At 50.7% G+C, this 17010-nt stretch overlaps 1 protein-coding gene across 2 annotated transcripts in view; it reads right to left on the bottom strand.

Moving 5' to 3' along the window:
• Positions 1-3658: 3658 nt before the first annotated feature.
• WWP2 (WW domain containing E3 ubiquitin protein ligase 2) overlaps positions 3659-17010 on the bottom strand; it is a 115221-nt gene continuing 101869 nt past the window's right edge. For both annotated transcript variants that reach the window (XM_004690420.2, XM_012730680.1), the window contains 14 exons: positions 16711-16765; positions 13436-13517; positions 12794-12922; positions 12387-12462; positions 12069-12140; positions 11758-11846; positions 9726-9885; positions 8532-8665; positions 8119-8259; positions 7360-7480; positions 7048-7152; positions 6040-6136; positions 5772-5844; positions 3659-5269 (listed from right to left, as the gene is read on the bottom strand). In XM_004690420.2, the coding sequence (XP_004690477.1) occupies positions 5170-5269; positions 5772-5844; positions 6040-6136; positions 7048-7152; positions 7360-7480; positions 8119-8259; positions 8532-8665; positions 9726-9885; positions 11758-11846; positions 12069-12140; positions 12387-12462; positions 12794-12922; positions 13436-13517; positions 16711-16765 (1434 nt within the window). In that variant the 3' untranslated portion in view covers positions 3659-5169. The remainder of the gene's footprint in view (positions 5270-5771; positions 5845-6039; positions 6137-7047; positions 7153-7359; positions 7481-8118; positions 8260-8531; positions 8666-9725; positions 9886-11757; positions 11847-12068; positions 12141-12386; positions 12463-12793; positions 12923-13435; positions 13518-16710; positions 16766-17010) is intronic.

The raw sequence follows: 17010 nt of genomic DNA on the forward strand, positions 1-17010 counted from the left end.
AAAAAAAAAAAAGTGGTGGAAAGCAGGTGTAGACATGTAACTGACTTACAACGTTAACCTTCATCACTGCAGAGGATGATGCAGACAAGGCTGATGCGCAGAAGGAATGAGACCACCAGAGCTCAGAGACTCAGTACTTAGGAGGAGGAGGAACACCATTAAGTTTCTATACAGAGGCTGTGACACCAGGTCCTACCGAAGCCCCAGCCAGACTAGTTACTTCTCAGGAGACTATGGGTCAAAAAGAATTCTAAGCTTGGGGACCAGAGTCAGAACAAAAAGTCTAGGGGAGCCAGGAGTAGGGACAGGGATGAATAGGGAGAGAAAAGGCCAGGTCATCCCCACGTTGCCCTGGCCTTTTGGCCCAGCATTCAGAGGCAGAATTTGGGACATAGGAAAGTGAATTAATGACTAACAATCATCCATCCTTCCTGTTCCTTGTTCCCAGAAAGCCTACAAGCAGGTGTGCCTGGAGCAGATGCCTTTACCCTTCAGGTAGGAGAGCAATTCGTTCATCCCCAGAGAAAAGACTCCTGAACAGTGACTTTCAGCACTGCAAGGAAAAGGCTTACTTGCCAGCTAATCTACTTAAGGCAAAGGTCAAGAGGAGAGAGACCTTCCAGGAGTGTCTTCCTCTGAAATATGGAGAGCCAAAAACTGTGGAAGGTGTTTCCTTCCTTCTCCAGTGTGCTTTTCTAATGGGTTTGCAGCTGCTCCTCCGATCCTGCTGGGCATCATTCTAGAGCTTGATCTTTGAACGGCAGTGTGGGGCCCTGGCTTCGAATGACCTAGGAAAAGTACAGATCCAAGCTAGGGCCAGGGTGGTACTCTGAGGTGACGAGTTCTTACCTCCTTAGGCCACGTCTCTGTGTCATAGCTAGATGCCTGGTCTGGTGGCAGGTTGGATTTGATGCAGTTTGCATATTCATGGCCTGTTACCATGACACAGGAAGGAGCATAGGGCCAGAGCATCCACATTGGAGTTTATTTAGTTGCTGGGGCTCCACAACAGCTGAACTCCCAGACACCTCTACCAAGTTCTGGGTGCTGCAGACCCACATTTCAACCTTGCTCAACATTTTACATTTTCTTCTCTTTCTGATTCATGGAATTATTCACTAGAGCAAAGAGGTCTGTGACTTTGGGTATCTGAACCCAACTCAGAACCAGTCTTTTTGTTTTTCTCTTTTTTGTATCTTGTGTGTCTACTAAGTGTTGGAAAAGAGAAATTAATCAAGTCGTGAATGCACTGGGCCCACATTTTGGTTCCTACTTACTCTTTTACAAGAAGTGGGGCTCCTAGAATAGAACAGTCGTTGGTTCTGGGGGACCAGACAAGTCAAGTTGGGGATGGAAGGTCATGTCGATCATCTACAACATCCAGAGAGGAGTCAACAGAAGGTGTCCAGATTGTGACAAGTGTCAAAAAGAAAATGATGATTGTCACAGGGACCAAACAGAATGGAGTTAAGCCCTGAATCCACAAAGGTGTTCAGAAGGTACAACTACTACCTGAGTCAGACGCCTGGTGCCTCCCTCATGGGATGAGGACTAGTGTAAAGTGGCTTATGACTCTGGGGACCTGAACCCAACTCAGAGTCATGGGACCTGGCAAAAAGAATATTTGAAGTTAGATGCAAGGGGTAGACTCGAGGGAAAGGAGCTGAAGTCATAACTTTGGGCACTGACTCCAATTTCTTCCCTAAGAAGTAAAGGCCTTGTTGATGCTTTGGCTTCAAAACTAGAAAGTCTGCTACTTGTGAGTTTCCCTCTAAATGGTAGTACATAGATCTTTAGCACAAGTTTTTCCGGAAGGGTTATGTGAGCAACAATCAAGAAGCATCAGGTGGTTACAAAAACTGTGCTTTCTAGAGCCAGGGAGGCCTCATGACACTGAGGAGACCCGTGAGGACTTTGGGCACTAACATGGCCTATCCGCTCTTCTAAAGTAACTATGTAGCTTTGGTTACTTCTATCAGGAACTTATGATACTGTGTAGGGGTAGGAGGCCTTCCTGCTTCTCTACTTTTGCTTCAAATACTTCAGAGTAAAGTGGGGAAGAGAGGGAGTTGTGGCTATAATATCAAAGAAGTCATTAGGACGCCAGGGGAGAAAGGGATGAATGAGGACAACATAACTGTATTATATTATACTATATTATAGTTCTGGAGTATTTCCATTATTGTAGAAATGTCAACATTTTGTTGCATTTTGAATTTTTGAATAAACACAAAGAGAAAGTACAGATTTTATTCTGGTTATGCAATAGATATAAATGTTTTTGAATGCCAAAAACTCTAATGGTGTAAAAGTAAAATGACAGATGCCCAGAGTTAGGAGGCAGAAAGGGAACAGAGAGCTGCAAAGACAGAAGGGGGAGCTCAGTGATTCAGTTCACAAAGTAAGGTCACCAGGGATCCTGTCCATTGCTAAGGCTGGTGAAACAAGAGTTGTTTTTGAAGGTAACTGGGTAGAATCTGCTGGGAATATTTAAACCTATCTGGAAGGATCCAAAGGAAACCAGCAATGATGGCTGTAGGTGATCAGGATGGCTGAGGAACAGATCTGAGTAAGGGAAACCTTTCACTATAAGTTCTTATCTTTGAAGATTAAACCTTGAAAATCAGCCAACCAAATGCCATGAGCGTCTTCCCCTGAAACATCAGTACTGGGCACAGGACCTGCCCAAGGAGATTTGCTAGAGCTTTGTAGCCACAACCAAACCCTCAGAGACATAGAAGTGTAATCGAACAACCATAATATAGGACAGCACGTGGTAGTTAAAGAACCAACTAGTCCTATGTCAGTCAATATGGAAAGGTGTCTCATTTTGTCAGACAAGAGAGTTGTCTAGGGAACACTTAGAAAGTATTTGTGTATATAACTTGCATATGCACATAAGATAGCCTGAAAGGACCACAGCAGACTGAGTGATGATTATTTCTGAGGATAAGCGTGGGGAACACATTTCCACGTGAACGTCTTATTTGATTTTATTATGAGACATCTGGTTGTCTCATAATGTGTGGACTCTTTTCAGTCATTTTCTCAAAGGGTAACTTGTCCTGAGAGGTAAAAATAAGGGTTTGGAGGTGAAGGGTTATGAATTCAGCCAATGAATGCCATGGAAGAGTCAAGCTGAACACTCTGAGAAGAAGCATCACCAGGGCCACGCTTGGTTGATAAGATCACTTCCATGTCAAGTGGTTATCTCCATTAAGTTTTTGAACCCTGAAGTTTTCAAAGTGGCTGCCAGGCCCTGGTAAGACCATGAAATCCAGTTAGGGAGTCCCTCTGTCATCACAGAACTTGAGTAGCCTCAGTAAATATCTCTACAATCTATGACTGCCCAGACTACTGTGATGGGGAACTGGTTTCTGAAGCCAACCTGCAGCCACAATCATTCATGGTCTAGCCACACAGAAACTACTCACAGAAACCAGGCTTGCTAGGGTGACTACGCATATGGAAAGAGAGTAGCGAGGCAAATAACTGAGAGCCCATCAGAAGTGTGTGTCAGTGAAGGATGTCCAGACTTCTCCTAATCAGCAAGTCATGGAACCTCTGCCTCTGGTCTGGCCTGGAAGGCCTGTGTGGCCCAGAGGCCTCTGCTTTGGAGGCCAGTGGTCTTGTAGACATTCACGCCAGTACCACCAACAGCTGCTGATTGTTTATTGCACAAGAAACTGGCAATATCAAGGCGAGGGGATGGGCATTACAAAACAATCTGGTGACCAACTGGGAGCTACCAGAGGGCATTCCGTACAGACACCTCCGTTATATACATGTATGTACACACACAGAGACACATTCTAAACACCCGTGGGCCTCCACATCCCTGCATGGCAGCTCATACCCCGACACCCCCACGTGGTGGGAAGCTGCAGAGAAGCACAGCAAACAACTGGAGGGGGGGAAAATGGTGGTGCTTCAGTGAGCAGAGCCACCCAAATCAGCACACACAACAGCAGACAGCCATCCCTCCAAGGGCCTGGGGGAGAAGGATGAGGAGCAGGAACTTGAGACTTTCCTTAGCAGGCTGTGAGGGTCCAAGGGCCTGCCTGGGGGTCCTGTGGAGAGGACCTAGCAACTCTAGAGTGACTGGGACACACCGCTTTTCCACCATGGACTAGCAGGCCCACCTGGAGCTCAGGGGCTGGTGGGAGACAGCCTCATAGGGCCCATCACTTAGGGCTGTCTGGGTGACTATATCTAGCAAAAGGAGTTCTTTTATTTTGGAGGTCACAAGGTTGGGTATCACTGGACACACCACCCCCTCCCCTCTCCACCAAGGCTCAGGAATCAGGCTGCTGTGATGCTGCATCGGGCCTGCCTAAGCTCAGAACTGCAAAGCAGGTTCCTAAGAGGAAATTCTTGGACCAAAGGTGCTGGGTCCCCTCAAGGTCCCAGCAAGCCCCGGTGTCCCGGCTCCTTGAGAGAAAGTAACAGCAGCATACCAACAACAAAACAAAAAGTAACCCTACACAAGAAATGCTTCAAGTTTATGTCAAGGAAAAAGAAAGCTTGAGGAGCTGGCTGTTTCCATCCCATGAACACTCAAGCTGTTGGTACAATCCTGTGTTTGCTGGGAAGATCTAACTGGCAGCACTGAGTGGGGATGGTGGGTCTTGTGGCTCAGCCTCCTCCATGGTGCTTGCTAGGCAGGGAGGCTAGAAGAGGTTCTCTCCCCTCAGATCTTCTTTTCATACAGATCACTTGGAAAGTTCTAGTTAAAACAACCTCTTTTACTGGCAAAGCGTGGGCATTCTCAGCCCAAGAGGCTGTGCTCCATCTTCCTAGGTAGCTGGTGAGGCCCAGAGCTTCCACTGTAGCCCTTTGGCAGCAGATGCCCTCTCCTGCCCCCTCACACATACCTAGGGTTGCTCTGAGGGGAAAAGGATGAGATTTGCAGAGGTCAGCCCTCTAGAATTTGCAAGGGCTGATAGGGCCAAAGGGAGCCAGGGGGATTTATTCCAGACTGCCACCAGTGGGAGGACAGTGGGGGTGGCAGGGCCTCCTGGTCAGGCTCTGCTGTCACCGGGGTGAAGACAGCATGGTCCCCCACACAGCTACCCTCTGTGAGGGCCTCCCAGGGGCTGCATGGCCAGCGGCCTCTCAGGCAGGGAGGACTACATGTGCTCTGGGGGATGAGGGAGTTGGTAGCCTCAGTTACTCTTGCCCAAAGCCCTCAGTCTCCTCAATGGCATAGAGCAGCTTCTCCTTCAGCTGTTCGTAGCTCTTGTATGGTGGGAGATCCAGACGGTTGAAACTGTGAAGGGAGAAGAAGAGAGCAGTTGGCTTGGGGAGCTCAGGCTCTGAGAGCCCCACCCAGCCACAAGGCCTCAAGAGATTTCATGGACTGTGGCTCCACCTCACTAGGTACCAGGTCGCCAGAGGCAGGAACAGGGTCCTAATGGGCCTTAACACTTCAAATCCCTGGGCTGTGAAAGGGTTTGGGGAGGGGCAGGGCACGTGGGTATATGGGGAACTGGGAAAGAGGCATTCAGGGCAGCAGCTCTCTGCCTATGGGAATAGAAAGTGCTTCAATACTGAATGCTTTGTAAGGTGCCAGGTCATGCATTGCTGCCACGACACTCAGAGGCCCAAGCAGAGGAGGTACCAGCACAGTGCAGCTCCTGCACTCAACCCAATACCCCAGGGTTATGCAAAAGGGAGTCAAGACCCCTGAGACCACCACCCACTGGGTTGCCCTTTGAGGTGGATCTACTCTGGGAGGTTCTGGCCTTCTACACTGAAACCTGCGGGCTCACCAGGTGTGGCTTCTGGGCAGCCATGTTTCCTTGCCAACCTTGTCGATGCAAAACTTCTGTGGTCCGTTGCTGCCTGGTTTCCAGAGAAAAACATACCATAGATAACAGAAAGGCCCCTCCCTGAGGCAGGGCCCTCCTAGCTCCATCTACTGACGGGGGCTACAGCTTTTCCCCTAACACCAACTTGCTTCCAGGAAGACAGGAGGATGGGCCTCTGTGCTATCCTCACGCCCACCCAATGGCACAAGCAAGACGAGGGGAAACATACCAATGAGTTCGGCAAATCCCCCAACAGGCAGGCGGCAGGTCCCTGTAACAAATTGGAGCAGCCGGATCCTCTTCTCATTATCCATCTCCTTCACCACCTGGTAGTCCGAGAGTCAGGGCAAGGTCAGCACCCACCCAACCCGGCACTTTGCTCTGACCTGTAACTTTCTGGCCAGCCAGAGCCCCTCTTTGGGAGTGAGAACACAGAGCCCAGGTTGGGGAAGGGGGACGGCCACCATCCTAGGAAACCCCAAAGCCACTCTCTCTCTCTCTGGAGGTTGTATTTGCATTCCCATCCGCCTGGGGATATCTGGGACCAGGTACTCTCCTCCTGACATCCAAGTGCTGCTTTAAGAATCCTACAGATGGGCATGACTGCTGACTGGTAAGGGGCTTCTTGTGGGGAAGATGCAAATTTCTCGAACTAGGCAGTGATGGCTGCTCAACGTTGTGAAAAGCCACTGAATTGTACACCCAGAAAAGCTTAGCGTGGACAACTTTCTAGTATGCGAATTTTACCTCCACAAAAAAAATAACATGGATTTATTCTTTCTTAGGGAGCTACAATGTACAAGGCTAACAGCAACAAGACCAACACACACAAAGGAATCAATCAATCCAAAATAACAGGATGATGAGCCAATTTAGTTTCTCTCCAGTCAAGAACGTGCTCTCTGGAAGGAAACCCCAGGACTGACAGCCTACAGCCCAGCACCCTAACCCCACCCAACATGTGTTCTCTGCTGGTCCAGGCTGAACACTACACCTGTGTTCAAATGTCCTAGGGCCACAAGCAGCTGCCACAGCTGCATTCGCGCCAAGATTGGGGGCTTCCTCATCTCTGGCAAATTGGGGAGGTGAGGCCGGAGTGTCAAGGGTGAAGGAAGTGACAACACAATGAGCGTCCTCGGACTTGAGGTCCAATGAGGTGTCATTCCCTAGGGCGACTACTCAAAAGACCCTCACAAGACCCCTGCCCCAACCGTGGCAGCACAGTACCCAGACCCACCTGCCAGAACCACTGGATCTGCTTGCTGTTTTTGGTGTAGTGCCGGTAGATGGTGTTCTTCTGCCAGTCGCTCATGTCTATCTCCTGCATGCCGCACAGCATCAGCTGCAGAGGGGAAGATGTCAGCGGCTGGCCAGCCCCCGCCCCCTCCTATGCCGGCTAGCAGATGAAATTGGCTCAAATATTTTCTCCGGTTTTCAATGGCAAATTTAATGAGATGAGTAACACTGGTCTTGACTGAGGACACCTCAAAACAAGACCACCAAGCAAGGGTACCTACAGAACCAGGGTTCCAAAAACTTGGGCTCTCACCTCCAGTTCTTTCTCATCGAAGTAGCGCAACCACTCCAGGGGGGCGACCTCATTGAAGCCATCCAGGAAGGCTTTGGTCTGCTCTTCCACGCCCCGGGTGAAGCGCCAGTCTGTCAGCAGCCTAAAACCAAGATCCCCTGCTCAGACACAGTTCGGGCCATGGATGTAGCAGCGAGGAACTCATGGAGAGCAGAGCTCTGGCCCACAACACCCTGTCAACTGAGTGACCCAGGCCTGCCCGACCTCACAGTATCTCTACGACTCCTGAGTCTGAAAAGACCCCCACCTTCTCCTCCTCCTCCCACCACTGCTGACTGGACCACAGACCCATGGAGACTAAAGAGAATAAATAAACAGACACAAAAGCATGCACAGGCAAAATGAACAAACACACGTGAAATGGTGGATTTAAACAAACAGGACACCAAAACCTTTTCAGTTAGGGGAAAGGAGAGTGAGATGGAGAAATTTCAAGACTTCAGTCCTGTAGTCTTGAAGTCTTCCACATGGGGAAATAAGAGCAACCAGGAGCCAAGGACAGAGATCAGGGCTCAGCACCCTCAATGCTGCTCAGTATATGACTGCCATGTTAGCAGCCTCAGGCCTATGCAAAATAGGGGGGAAAGGTGGTTCCTGCAATCCTTGTGAGTTGGAGGCAATACCTGGGTGCCCCAGAGACAAGAGTGGGAAACCCCTTCTCTGCCACAGGATATGTCTCTACTCCCCTCTTCCCGCTCACGACTCCCATAGGAGGCTCACATGATGTATTCTTCCTTGTTCTCCTCTGTTACTCGGATGCTTTCACCGCCTTCCTTCAGCTCGTGGGTGGTCACCTTGCCCAAGATCTCCATGTCCTGGATGAAGTACAGCTCTAGGCCACACTCTTCTAGGCTATTCTCTCTAGGGGTGGGAGAGATCAAGAGGGAAGATGTCTACCTTGGGCAGAAGGGTCTTCCCTTAATCCTGCTCCATCACTCACTTTTAGGAGAACAGGAGAACAGGAGAACTCACAGGTGGCCTAAAATGTGAAACAGAGGTTCCCTGATGCAAAATGGGAACCCCCCTCCAGGGGGACCTATAGGAATTACTCTGGCAAAGAAGAGAAAGGCCAACAGTAGCTTCTCCCCAACCAGACTCTCCTTTTCATGCTTGGAACAAGGGCAGGAACTCACTTGATCCAGACAATAGAGTTATAGAATTCAGGGTCGATGGATTCCAAGTCTTTCAGGGTTGGTCTCTTGTTGAGCATCCGCTTGTAGAAAGGGAGCGTGAAGCCTGTGTCAATGAATTTTCCATGGTACAAGGCCTGAGGAAGACAAAGAAATGGCAAAGAGGTTTTGCTCTTCCCAGGATATTTTCCACGTGGCTTGTGGAAACTATTAAACTTGGCTACTGCTACCTGCCTGCCATTTCCAATATACCTGGGCATCCAGCTGCTTCAAGGGCCCCAAAGGAGCATCTGGGAAATGAGCAACACTTTGTCCTGACCGGGACTTCGGAAAGCATGCTCTCACATCTACAGACCACAGGCAGGCCTGCACAGAAGCCCTCCCTGGGCCCCTAGCCTGCTCAGCAAGCCCCCCTACCAGCTCCCTGTTTGGGTAGAGATCTGCCTCGATCTGACAGAGAGGACTCATCCAGTGCAGCTAAAGGTGGCAGCCCTGACTCACTGATGCTCAGCGCTGGGCAGCAGAGACAGCCAAAAATAATGCAGACGCCAGTGACGGCAAGAGCTGGCGGCCCAATGGTGAGTAATAGTCTAGGGTTTTACTGGTCTGTTCTGTCGGCTGCTGGGCCGGGCGGGTCTCTGGGTCTGGGAGGAATGTGCCCACTTCCTGAGCCCAGCACTGTGGCCAAGAACTTCCAGACGATGGGAAGGGACAAATTTAGTAATGGGCTTTTGGGTCATCTTGAGCTTAGGAAGTCAGGGAGAAGCAAAGGACAGTAAGCAGTGAAACACCTCACCTAATATGGCTCCCACAGACTCCCCTTCCCAACTCTGTTGCTCAACACTCCCAAATGCTCCCACCTGCAGCTTGTAACAGAAGGTGTTGCCCCCCAGAGATGGGCAGCAGATGGCCAGTTAAGGTTAGGCTCAGTCCTGACACGCCAACACCCTCTGCTGGGCCACAGTGGACTGTTAGGGCCCCTGGGTTTTCATAGGACAGCCCTCCAAGAAAACCCTCTCAAGGGCCCTAGGGTGGCCACTGAGAAAGCACCAAACTATCTCTAGCTTTTTGTATTTGGGTTAGGAATTCTGTGAGGAGGGGGAGGGGGGTCAGCAGTCAGTGGTGCTGCTCTGGGTGTGCAGAATCTGGCCTCCTTGGCTGCTGCCTGCCCAGAGGTCTCTGGGTCATGAATCTTACCATGGCGATGAACCTGCCAATAAAACGGAAGTAGGTGAGGTGGTCAGGATTGATGGAGGAGGCAGGGTTGATCTGTAGGCAGTAATTGTTCTTCCCGGCGTATTCAAATAAACAATACATGGGGTTGAGCACCTCGTGGGATAGGAGGAAAAACCACTCTCTGTGAGAGAAGAAAAAAATACAAGACTCGTGACCCCTCCCTGCACACCAATATGGGAGGTTTGCTCTCTCTTCCTCTGTCCAACTTCAGCTAGACTGCAGACACATGTCCCAGGAAGTCCCAACTCCATGGAATCATGACAGCTGGTTTGAGCATAAGGTCAGACCTGGGGGGAGCCAGGACAACAACTGTACTTGAGGATGGTGCCCAGGAAAACGTAAGTGTGTATGTACTGGCTCCCAGGACTTTACATCCAGCATGCAAAATGCCTAAGGGCGAAGGGTTCCTTGCACACTAGGTCCACCAGGCACAGTTGTATCGGCTGTGCACTGCACAAGGGCATCATATTAAAAATATGTAGACCTGGATGTTTTTTATAATAATTTTCCTGCAGATAGCAGGCAAGCTAGGTTTTTCGGTCTTTGTTTTGTTTTCTGATAAAACCAAGCTACATGACTCTTTCCAAGACAGAAGTGTCGTGAGAAAGGTCAACTTTTTCTAAACCTCATAAAGGTACAATATGAAGAGCAGCCAGACTGCTACCAACTGATGAGAACAGGCAGTGTGATAAGAATCCATGGGTGTAGGTTTCTAACTCATGGTTAGTAAACTGGAATCCATGTTGCCTCTGGACCATAACCCTCACTTCCTCAGTCCCATCAGCTGTGCCTCAGTTCCTTTGCACATCCCTCCACTCCCACCATCACCATCCTTCCCATGTCTGTGCGCTCATCTGAACCAACACCCACGTCCTAGCATCTCTTTGCACCCTATTTCCAAGTCTCAAGCCAGAATGCAGGCTCCTTTCAGGCTTGAGCTAAGCCAGCATGGGGATGTCCCCGGGAACCAGTCCCTGGCTGCTGGGCTGTCTGTGGCCGGGCAGATGAGGAGTCCTTCGATGCAGAGGGTGCCCCGGTATCCTGTCCGTGGTTCTACCCTGTGGTAGAACAGCATGACGTAACCTACCATAGGGTAAAACCACTGGCAGGACACAGAGAGACAGACACACACAAGGCGGGAGCCACACCAGCAGCCCACCAAGCAGAGCCTGGAGAGGAGGTCACCACAGAAAAAAAAAAAAAAAGAGCAATGGTTCCACGGGGCCAACACAGAGGACCATGCCACCAGCGAACAGAAGACTAGAAGCAAGTTAACCCGACACCAAGCGAGAAGACGTCCCCACACCGTGAAGGTCAGCGAGCTCAGCAGTCACTGCAGGCCAAGACGCTCCTTCCTTCTGCCACGGCTCTCAGGGCCCACTGGCCCAGGCAATGTTTTGACAAGGTCCGTTCACTTTTGTAGGTGGACTTGGGTGAGGGCAACACAATGCTGTGAGCTCTTTCCAGGGCTACACCAGCCATGTTCACTTTACTAATCAAGTGTGCATGTGACCTGTAGCCAGGTACTGACGCCAAGGCCACATGGATGGGGATGCGGCTGACCCATATCAGGTATGCACCAAGATGCGGGGTCTAAACTGCCCTGGCTACCTCAGGAGGGAAGCCCAGGGCTGATGTTAACACACAAGCACATGGCGCCAAAATTTAGCTACTGCCCATTGGCACACAGGGCTGGTTAAAGTATAGAAATGATGACATGTTGGGTAGTCAAAGAATTACTGTCCTGAGTCCTTGACCCAGAAGCCCCACTGCACTCCCCGCCTCCCTGTGACCCAATAACAAAAGGGTAAATGCCAGGGACCCCAGGATCCTGCTCCCATGCCCATTTGGACTGGCCTCACCTGCGCCCACTCCTACACAGGCATGACAGCTTTGGAAACCAATCTGAGCAAAGGGGAGGCCGCTCTCTAGCCTGGGCCCTGCGGCCTGGGGGCAGAGGGTACAGTGAAGCCTGTAGGGGTGCCAAGCTCACCTGGCGATGCCCCCGTAGTCCAGGCCCTCCTCGCCGCGCATGATGATGTAGAGCCGTCGGCGCAGGTCGTAGGGTTTCATGTTCATGATCTAGGGAGAGAGCATGGAGCCCAGCCTGTCACTCTCCCTGCCACGCAGGCTGGGGCCAGGCGGGGACCCGAAGGCCTGCTCTTCAGCAGGCACCAAGGTCACCAAGGCTTGCACCTTGGGAACTCAGACTTGTGGACTTAACAGCTTCTCAACAGAGCACAGGGTGTGAGGGGCAATGTGTGCCTGCCCCCTGGCCACAGACACCACTGGTTATTTTCTAACCTGTTGGAAAGAATCCTCAAAAAGCGTCTGTCTGGAAACACTGATCTTCACATGGCTAGGGAGGGCATTGGACTAAAAAGAAAAGAAAACAGAAACCTCAAATTAGAGCCATCATGTTAATATATGGTCTGGTCCCCTATCTGGCTCAACAGGTCTTTCCCATCCCCTGGGCTGTAAGGGAGAGCCTGGCCCCCTAGCAGTGGAAGCTGACTTCTGAGGGACAATGCCAGACAGCCCTTGGGATGAGACAGTGACCTGCCCCCACCTAAGACACAGGTATTCCTGCTGCTGGCCTGGAGGTCCCAGTACCAAACTCACATGGCAGAGGAAACGGAACTGGTGATACTTCCACCGAAAGCTTCTGTCATAGGCACCGGGGGAACCCTGCTTCGTCCTGGGAAGAGCAAAGATGGTCTGGAATCTGGGGTTTCTCAGAAATAAGTAACACTGTCTTTTTAGCCCTAAGGAAAGCTGAGGCTATGTATACCAAAAGGTGAGTAGAGTAAGACATAAACGAAAAGAAAGGACTGCTGGAAGCTGTTCTTCAGATTGGAGGCGTAGAAAGAAAAACTAAAGATGAAGTCAGACCTCCTGCTCTTAGAGAAAGACCACTGGTGTTATTCTGGAAAACCAGGGTGACCCTGCCCTCCCATCCCTGCTATGTGACATTGAAACTGGCCACCAGAGGGCAGTAAGAGCAGGTGACACAGCCAGGGCTTCCTTACCCGGACTCAAACCCAGGACGAGGGTCCTTAAAGGTGGTAGTACGGGTATTGTGGTCCACGAAGTAGCGCACCCCCTCACTGGTGTATTTCATCTCCCACCCTGGTGGCAGTGCAGGTTCCTGGATCATCCTGGAAACAGGAAGAGAGGGGTTCAGGGCTGGTCTCACCTTTTGGGCCTCAATGTTTAGGAGGCTGGGGTCCCACACAGTGCCATTTCCTCTCCAATTTCATCCAGGCCCAGCAGAGCCTTGCTGGTGGTGTTTGAGAAAATGTGCCTGAGTCCTACGGACAGGTGTGTAGCAGAGAGGTCATTTGCTGTCATGAGACCAGAGAGGTGGCCCTGGTCATGGCCTGAGTAGCCATGTGCCCCGGTCCCTGACTTGCTTTTTGAGGGGTGGATGGTAGAGTGCTGAGGTGTCCCTTAACCTTTCTGAAGTGACATTATCATACGCAGCCTGCACAATTAGCCAGATGGAGACCATCAGCCAGGCCACCCTCCTGCATCAGGAAGGCCCTAAGGGGTCACTTTCAAGTTCATACTCTATCATGAAGATCTTGGGAAACGTGTGTGGCTGAAAGTCCTCCAATGCCAGTCAATTCAATGTTGCACAGGGCCCAGGGCCTCCCCACCCCAGTCCTTACCCCTGAGTCCGAGGGTCCTCCCACTGGGTGGTACGTGTGTTATGGTTCACGTAATACACCCGTCCATTGTCCTGTCTCTTCTCTGCCAGATGACAAGAAAGAAAAGAAAAGAAAAGAAAAGAGGACAATCAGACTGAGAGCTTGTTCCTTCCTCTCTGGCTCCTGCCTCCTGAGTATAGGGTCTGAATATCTGCCTGTCCCCAAGCTGTTAGAGAACTTTAACTGAATATCTGCCTGTCCCTAAGCCCCTGACTCAACATCTGTCAATGGCACAAAAGACAGAAGAGAATCTTTCCCTGCTGGGGAGGTGGAAGGATTGTCCATTTTCAATTTGAAATCAAGCACTCCCTTTGATTTGTGCTTGGGTGGGTGGTTGGTTAGCTGGAGGGAAGGGGGCAGAATGGTGACACACTGGGAGCAGACCAGCTGAACTCAGAGGTTTAATTGCATCCAGCTGCCCCTCAGCCCTGGTTCCCCACCCCAGTCCATCATGGCTGGTCTCTGGTTCTGCAGCCTCTCCTTCCACTGGATGCAGCCAAGCCAGGCGCCTGCTCCCATAGGTGGGGCCATTGGTAAGGGGCCACATTTGTTCTCATATGGCTCTATCTGTGCTCTGCACCAAGGGCCTATGTTACCTTCTACTTTCTCTTTTGTCCTGCCTAAAAGCAATGTTGGGTTACAGAGCTCTCATAACCCAGCAAAACTCCTGTGTTGTGTACAAGCAAATAAACTTCCAAGTCTGTGGAGTCTTATGACATCCCACTGAGGAGGAAAGCGGGGACTCATTAGCTCCAGATAGACAGTAGGTGAAACGCAGACCAAGGTTTCAAACTCGGCAGAGGTACCCAAGAAGTTCCCGAGCCTGAAAACCTGTCTCTGTCCCGAAAACCAAAGATGCTAATGGCCCTCCTTCTACAGTGACAGGCAGTGAAAGAAATGACTTCCAGAGCTGCAGGGAGACTAAAGGTTGCCAGGAACAGAACCAGGGTGCCAGCGTCCTCCCCTTCAAATACCAGTCTGTAACCTTCCCAATATCAACCCAGGGTACTACGCTACCTGATGTCGATTAATCAATGGAAATTTTAGAAACACAGACCAAAGGAAAAGAAAGGAAAAGATTTGCCCAGGATTGTTCCACAGTTCCATCTCAGAATTGCTGCAGCACCATCTGACAGAGGGCCAGCTTCTCAGCAGAGGCCCCTCAGCCCAGAAACTTCGACTTAGAACTACAGCCTCAGATATCCCTGCCAGAGGCGAAGCCCATTTTTAATACTTGCCATGGGCTCTAGCCAGCTGGTCTGGGGCCTGTGGACCCCAGATCTGGTACAGCCACTGTGGGAGTGGGTCTTGTGGCCCCAATATAACCACATTGCTGCATGTAATTTCCTAGCCTGGGGACTGGGAAACTGAAATGTGCATGCAGTTCAATCCCATTTCAGGAAGAAACAGGCTGAGGGACATGTCTGGGGTCAGGGCTAATGAGAGGAAAACTAGATCTAAAGTTGAGGCTGTCTGAACCCATGGGCCAGTGCATGGGGAGACCCAGGTCTCTAACCTGAAGGAGCAGAAAAAGACACCAGAATTGAGTGCAGAACACAGCAAGCTTGTGCGTGATGCAATTCGCCTTTGGTTTTGCTGTTCTTTCCGTTTCCTCTTGACTCTCCCTGGGGAGGTGCCCTGCCACAGCCTCAGGCAAGCCAACACAGAGCCCAGGGGGCTTGTGAGGAGGAAGGCTTCATGGCCCTCAGCCAGGCTATTTGCTTTGCTGAGTTTCAACCATTACAGGTTTGTGTGTGTGTTTCTGATGGTGAACAACACTGGCTCTGTCTATGGTGCCTCTTACCACCTTAGATATTTCACACTTGGCTTCTGAGAGCTACTGTCCAGCCTCTGAGGCTGCTCTAACTCGAGGAGTGTCTTTTCAACAGGACTGGTGCAGAAATAAATCTCTTGACTCTCCAGAGCCAGGTCACAGCTAGAGTCACCGTATCAACAGGCATCAACCGCATGATAGATTCCTGTTTCCTCTGATGAGTTATCCCCTGCCAGTTGGCGACCCTGGGCTGGACCCTCTCACATCAACTTACTGTCAATCTCTGAGTTATGAATGACCTTTCATAGGTTCAGGGGACCAGGTGGATCATCTGTGTGCATCAGAGATGCTCTGGCATGGAAGCCTCGCTGACAAAGCCCCCAGGAAGGTCTAGGAGGTCCTTCCAGGGCTCTGGAATTCAGTGGGAATTCACTAAATGATATGCTGTGGGCCCAAGAGGATTGATGCAACCTTGTAAGTTGCTACCAGGGAGCAGCAGTATCTGCACCCAGAGGATATAGCTCAAAACTGCACTTTCTAGGCAGATGTTCATCCTAACCTTGTCAGCTTCTCCATCTTTGTGGGGGAACACACCCCTCCCAATTTAATACCAGCTGTGAATACCACTAAACCAGTGTTTACTGTCTTCTGCTGGCCTCACCAATAAATTCAACCCAGTACATGCTGATTCCTGCACAAACGGCCAGCCTTTGCTCCCAGGGGCTCTCGCCATACCAAACAAAACCCTGAGTCAGCTCAGAGCTGAAAATACACTAAGCCTCACCAAGTCTAGCGGCCCCAAGTCCTAAATATCTACCTCTCTAACTCACAACTGGCAGATTACACCAAAGAGGTGCTCCGGGGGGGGGGGGGGAGACCTAGCACAGTGCAATTCACCAGCAACGATGCACTGTCCTTGGGTTACCACCCAGCCCTCGGCTCGGATCTGCTTCCCTTAAACCTCTTTCCTAGCTGTGTCACAAACAAAATGATGGCTTCCATTAATCCAAGTGAGGCGGGAGTCCTTCAACATCTCAGCTGCAAAGAGAGGTTGGGTAATGTGGTACCTTCTGATCCCATGGCCACAGACCTGGAACAAACGCATCTGGGAGTGAGCCAGCATCAAAATGCCTTAGTGTAGGATGTAAGAAGAGTATGTAAGAAGACCCCTTGACCATCAAGACCCAAACCCCACAGTCTCTGGGATCGTGCCTGGGACTCCTTTCAGAGGGTCCCCCTTTGGTAAGTAAATGCTACCAGGACGCAGGGAGACTCCATTCCTTCCCCAGTCTTCTAGCTCCACTGCCTGGAGCTCTGCCGGCTGAAACGGCTGCACAGAAGCCCTATGGGAAACCGAGGGACGCGAGTGAGGAAGGCACGCAGGGGACCAGGACAGAGCAGGGACAAGGATGGAAGGTGGTGGAGCATTAGCTGAGGGTCAGACAAGGAAGTCAGTACTTACCCCAGCCAGGAGGGAGAGGACCCAGTGGATCATGGTCAGTGGAAGTACTTGAAGACTAGACACAAGAAACACAGCAGAACACAGAGGTTAAAAAAGCTGCTGGTTAAAAATAAACCAATCGATAAAAATAAAAATGACAAGGACCCATTTCCACATTTGTGCACTTTGTAGAGGACACAAGGGAGGCCTCAGGTGGCATCTGTTCCTCTTAAAAGTCTTTTTTTAAAAAAAGAAAGACCAAAAAAGACCCCTGCACACTGCAGGCCCAGACAGGCTTTGGCAAGGGTGGAGCAAGGGAGA

The sequence above is a fragment of the Condylura cristata genome, unplaced genomic scaffold, assembly GCF_000260355.1.
Source record: "Condylura cristata isolate star-nosed mole 26May11 unplaced genomic scaffold, ConCri1.0 scaffold00028, whole genome shotgun sequence".
In the NCBI taxonomy this organism is placed as follows: domain Eukaryota; kingdom Metazoa; phylum Chordata; class Mammalia; order Eulipotyphla; family Talpidae; genus Condylura; species Condylura cristata.